This window comes from Rhinopithecus bieti, unplaced genomic scaffold (assembly GCF_001698545.2).
Source record: "Rhinopithecus bieti isolate Rb0 unplaced genomic scaffold, ASM169854v2 scaffold_52849, whole genome shotgun sequence".
Lineage (NCBI taxonomy): Eukaryota > Metazoa > Chordata > Mammalia > Primates > Cercopithecidae > Rhinopithecus > Rhinopithecus bieti.
In genome coordinates, this window is record NW_016820685.1 from 169902 (window position 1) to 175380 (window position 5479).

General features: G+C 39.3%; 1 protein-coding gene across 1 annotated transcript in view; it reads left to right on the forward strand.

The window, feature by feature from the left end:
* Nucleotides 1-5479, forward strand: part of PPP4R3B (protein phosphatase 4 regulatory subunit 3B) — a 72783-nt gene that overhangs the window by 18863 nt on the left and 48441 nt on the right. Inside the window, exon 4 of the mRNA XM_017859889.1 lies at nucleotides 797-1420. Coding sequence (XP_017715378.1) covers nucleotides 797-1420 — 624 coding nt within the window. The remainder of the gene's footprint in view (nucleotides 1-796; nucleotides 1421-5479) is intronic.

Below are 5479 nucleotides of genomic sequence, written 5' to 3' on the forward strand. Positions count from 1 at the left end.
TTTTTTTTTTTTTTTTAAAATAATAATTAATTATTTTTTTTTATTTTATTTTTATTATTTTATTTTATTTTATTTTAATTTTTTGAGACAGAGTCTTGCTGTGTTTCCCAGGCTGGACTGCAGTGGTTCAATCTTAGCTCACTGCAGCCTCCACCTTCCAGGTTCAAGTGATTCTCCTGCCTCAGCCACCTGAGTAGCTGAGATTACAGGCATATGCCACCACACCTTGCTAATTTTTGTATTTTTAGTAGAGACGGGGTTTCACCATGTTGCCCAGGCTGGTTTTGAACCCCTGACCTCAAGTGACCCGCCTGCCTCAGCCACCTAAAGTGCTAGCTAAGTCACTAGTAATTGAAAGTGAAGACTAGGCCAGGCACGGTGGCTCACGCCTGTAATCCCAGCACTTTAGGTGGCTGAGGCAGGCAGGTCACTTGAGGTCAGGGGTTCAAAACCAGCCTGGGCAACATAGTGAGACACTGTCTCCACAAAAAGTAAAAATGTTAGCTAGGTGTGGTGGCACATGCCTGTAGTCTCAGCCACTTGGGAGGCTGAGGCAGGAGGATCACTCGAGCCCAGGAGTTTAGTGTCACAGTGAGCTGTGATCGCACCACTGCACCCCAGCCTAGGCAGCAGAGCTAGATCCTGTTTCTATTAAAAATAATAATAAATTAGTAGTGACTAATATTTATTCTTTGCAAGATATTTTACTTAAATTCAATGGTCAGGGATTTGATTTCCAAAATTTTGAATTCTTTTGTATTTTAAGGTAATTAGCTGTATACTTGGATATTTTTAGGTTCAAGGTAAAGACCCATCAGTGGAAGTCACACAGGACCTCATTGATGAATCTGAAGAAGAACGATTTGAAGAAATGCCTGAAACTAGTCATCTGATTGACCTGCCCACATGTGAACTCAATAAACTTGAAGAGATTGCTGACTTAGTTACCTCAGTGCTCTCCTCACCTATCCGTAGGGAAAAGCTGGCTCTCGCCTTGGAAAATGAAGGCTATATTAAAAAACTACTGCAGCTGTTCCAAGCTTGTGAGAACCTAGAAAACACTGAAGGCTTACACCATTTGTATGAAATTATTAGAGGAATCTTATTCCTAAATAAGGCAACTCTTTTTGAGGTAATGTTTTCTGATGAGTGTATCATGGATGTCGTGGGATGCCTTGAATATGACCCTGCTTTGGCTCAGCCAAAAAGACATAGAGAATTCTTGACCAAAACTGCAAAGTTTAAGGAAGTTATACCAATAACAGACTCTGAACTAAGGCAAAAAATACATCAGACTTACAGGGTACAGTACATTCAGGACATCATTTTGCCCACACCATCTGTTTTTGAAGAGAATTTTCTTTCTACTCTTACGTCTTTTATTTTCTTCAACAAAGTTGAGATAGTCAGCATGTTGCAGGTAAGTAAAAAGATATTCTTCACAATTCCATTTTTCAGATACTTAGTTCCCTTAATAGTTCAAGCTGGTGTTTTTACCCTCTATTTTTTGAAAGATTTATTTTGTTTAAGTGCATTATTAAGTACATTTAAAGTAAACAAAATAAATTAGGACTTTATATCTTGTGGTTTTAGTACAACCTTTTATTTGTTTGTTTTTTTGAATTGGAGTCTCATTCTGTCACCCAGGCTGGAATGCAGTGGCACAATCTCGGCTCACTGCAACCTGCGCCTCCCGGGTTCAAACAATGCTTCTTCCTCAGCCTCCCAATTAGCTGGGACTACAGGTGTGTGCCACCATGCCCAGCTGATTTTTTGTATTTTTAGTAGAGAAGGGGTTTCACTGTGTTGCCCAGGCTGGTATCAAACTCCTGAGCTCAGCAATCCACCTGCCTCAGCCTCCCAAAGTGCTGGGATTATAGGCATGAGCCACCGTGCCTGGCCCAGCCTTTTATATTTTTAAGTGGTCTGTGTTTCAACTTTTTATAAAATTTAATATTTGTGTTTCTAAAATGGAGGTAGAATATATATAACATAAAATTCACCATTTTAACAATTTATTTATTTATTTTTTGAGATGGAGTTTTGCTCTTGTTACCCAAGCTGGAGTGCAATGGCATGATCTCTGCTCACTACAACCTCCACCTCTTGGCAGAGAGAAGTGATTCTCCTGTCTCAACCTCCTGAGTAGCTGGGATTACAGGCATGAGCCAGCACGCCCAGCTAACTTTTTTTGTTGTTGTTTTGTTGTTTTTTTTTTGAGATGGAGTCTCGCTCCGTAGCCCAGGCTGGAGTGCATGGTGTGATCTTGGCTCACTGCAAGCTCTGCCTCCGGGGTTCAGGCCATTCTCCTGCCTCAGCTTCCTGAGTAGCTGGGACTGCAGGCACCCACCACCATGCCAGGCTAATTTTTTGTGTTTTTAGTGGAGACGGGGTTTCACCGTGTTAGCCAGAATGGTCTCAATCTCCTGACCTTGTGATCCACCCGCCTTGGCCTCCCAAAGTGCTGGGATTACAGGCGTGAGCCACCGCGTCCGGCCCAATTTTTTGTATTTTTAGTAGAGGGGGGTTTCTCCATGTTGATCAGGCTGGTCTCGAATTCCCGACCTGAGGTGATCCACCCACCTTGGCCTCAGTAAGTGCTGGGATTACAGGTGTGAGCCACTGCGCCCAGCCAGTTTTAACAATTTTTAAGTGTACAATTCATTGACATTAAGTATATTCGCAGTGTTATGCAACAGTCACCACCATCCATTTCCAGAACATTTTCATCATCCCAAACAGAAACTCTGAACCCATTGAACAGTAACTACCCATATTCCCTCTTTCCAGCTCTTGGTAATCACTATTCTACTCTTTCTGAATTTGCTTGTTATATATATCGATGATGCAGCTATTTATTATTATTATTATTGTTATTATTTTGAGATGGAGTTTCACTCTTGTTGCCCAATCTGGAGTGCAGTGGTGTGATTTTGGTTCATTGCAACCTCCATCTTCTGGGTTCAAGCGATTCTCCTGCCTCAGCCTCCCCAGTAGCTGGGATTACAGGTGTGTGCCACCACGCTCGACTAATTTTTTTGTGTTTTTAGTAGAAACAGGGTTTCACCATGTTGGCCAGGCTGGTCTCAAACTCCTGACCTCAGGTGATCCACCCTCCTTGGCCTCCCAAAGTGCTGGGATTACAGGTGTGAGCCACTGCACCTGGGTGATGCAGCTATATTTAACCTTTTTCCTGTCTGTCCTGCGAATACTCGCCAATAATGCTTGGCTGCAGCGTTTACCCTGAGACAGCTTTGCCACAAAATACCTAGCTTTTATTATTATTTTCACATTGCTGTGGTATATTAATCCTAGAAAACATAGCATTCCTGCACATGATATTAATGTCGTTCTCAAACATTTGTTGGCCAAAGATTCATTTGATGAATCTGATTTTTTTTTAAATAGACGATTCTGATGATTCAAACAATTCTGATGTTAGGTCTGTTTAGAAGTAACTCCAGGAACAGTTTTTATATTTTATTTTCACATTGAAAATCAGATTTGCTTCAGCCTCAAAGAGCGTGTTTATGTAAAATGAAATGAGTGCTGGCAGCAAGCTGCACTTTTTTTTTCTAATTGGGGAAAGGGTTAAAAGTATCTTTTCTTCCATTTTGAGAGATACTGTTATTACTGGGGTGTATATGAGTATGTGGCTATTTGCTATAAGAATGTGATTTTATTCTGTCTCACTGAGTTGTGAAATAGGAGCTTTATGCTATATTTATCATGTTAATCCTTTACACCCTAACAGTATAAAAAGCATGCTTTTAAAGTACTTGTAACGGTACACTATACTAAGCTTTCTGCATAACTGCTTTTGTTATTTCCATATCAGTCACTAAGTTTATTGAGCACCTACTATATACTTACTGTTATGGATCTCAGAGTGTGGTTTGTGGACCTCTGGAAGTCCCTGAGACCCTCTTAGAGGCATTTGTGAGGTTTTCCTTTTTCTAGTTTGATGTCAGCGTGAGGCTAATACTTTTGCCTGAAGAACATACTGCAACAAATTGAATGACAAAAAAGATAAATGAGTATCTAGTTGTCTTCTGTTAAGCCAGATGTTGAGATTTGCAAAAATGTAAAAGGGGCTACTCTTTTTACTAAAAGTTTAAAATTTTGGATCATATAGCTGTTTCTCTTAAAACATTTACATAAACATAAAATAACTTATTTTAAAAACTGAATTCATAAATATTTTCACAAGTCTTGGTTTTAATTGTAATTATGGTAAATATTGATGAACATAACTTGCGTAATAAAAGCTCTTCAGGGTCCTCCATAATTTTTTAAAATTCATTTTATTTTTTATATAGAGACAGGATCTGACTGTATTGCCTAGGCTGGTCTCAAACTCCTGGCCTCAAGTGATCCTCCTCACCCTCCCAAAGTGCTGAGATAGGTGTGAGCCACTGTACCCGGCCTCTGCATAATTCTTAAGAGTTTAGGTCGGGTGTGGTGGCTCACCCGTTGGCCCAGCACTTTGGAAGGCCAAGGCAGGAGGATCACTTGTGGTCAGGAGTTTGAGACCAGCCTGACCAACATGGCGAAACTCCATCTCTACTAAAAGTACAAAAATTAGCCAGGCATGGTGGCACATGCCTGTAATCCCAGCTACTCAGGAGGCTGAAGTGGGAGAATTGCTTGAACCCGGGAGGCGGAGGTTGCAGTGAGCTGAGATTGCGCCACTGTACGCCAGCCAGGGTGACAGAGTGAGACTTTTCTGAAAAAAAAAAAAAAGAGTTTAAAAGGGTCCTGATACAAATAATTGAGATTCTATCTCTGACTTAGTGCCAGCTAATAGACTTCATTTTGTGACATTTCCCACCAATAGCCACCTATTATTGTTACTTAATTTTTTTGTGTAGGATTTACTTTTCTTTCGTATCATTTATTCACCTACCAATTTTTTGTTATTCCCCAATAATGAGTGCGGGGAAGTTTAGATGTACACATCAGGTTCTTTTTATAATATATAGGACCTGTTTATTTTTAAACCATAGTATACAATTCAGGGTGCTGTTTCACTTGTTGACAGAAAAGCATTTAATAATCTTAGGAGATTGGAAATAGAGTCACAATCTGTAGTTGATAAAAAGGAGACCCAGTAACAGAAGCTCAAATGTAGCTTTCAAATGAGTGTTCTTGTCTTCAGAAGGGTTTCCAAATTCATAATAGTAAATTGTAAATACTTTTATATATTCAGAAAATAAATTATGTGAACTATAAATATTTGTAAACCTTTGTATGTCATTTTATGTATTTTATAATAGGTTTATTTGTGAAGGCTATAATTATGTAAATCAAGTGCAACTTTTTCTTTTCCTAAAAGAAGACTTATTCATTTCTGCTTCATGAGATGCATTTCATGAAATAGCCAGATTCTGTGAACTGTTATTTACGTAAGGTTTACTACTTAATTATCTCTTACGTGCCAGCAAAGATGTTGAATTTTTTTTTTTTTTTTTTTTTTTTT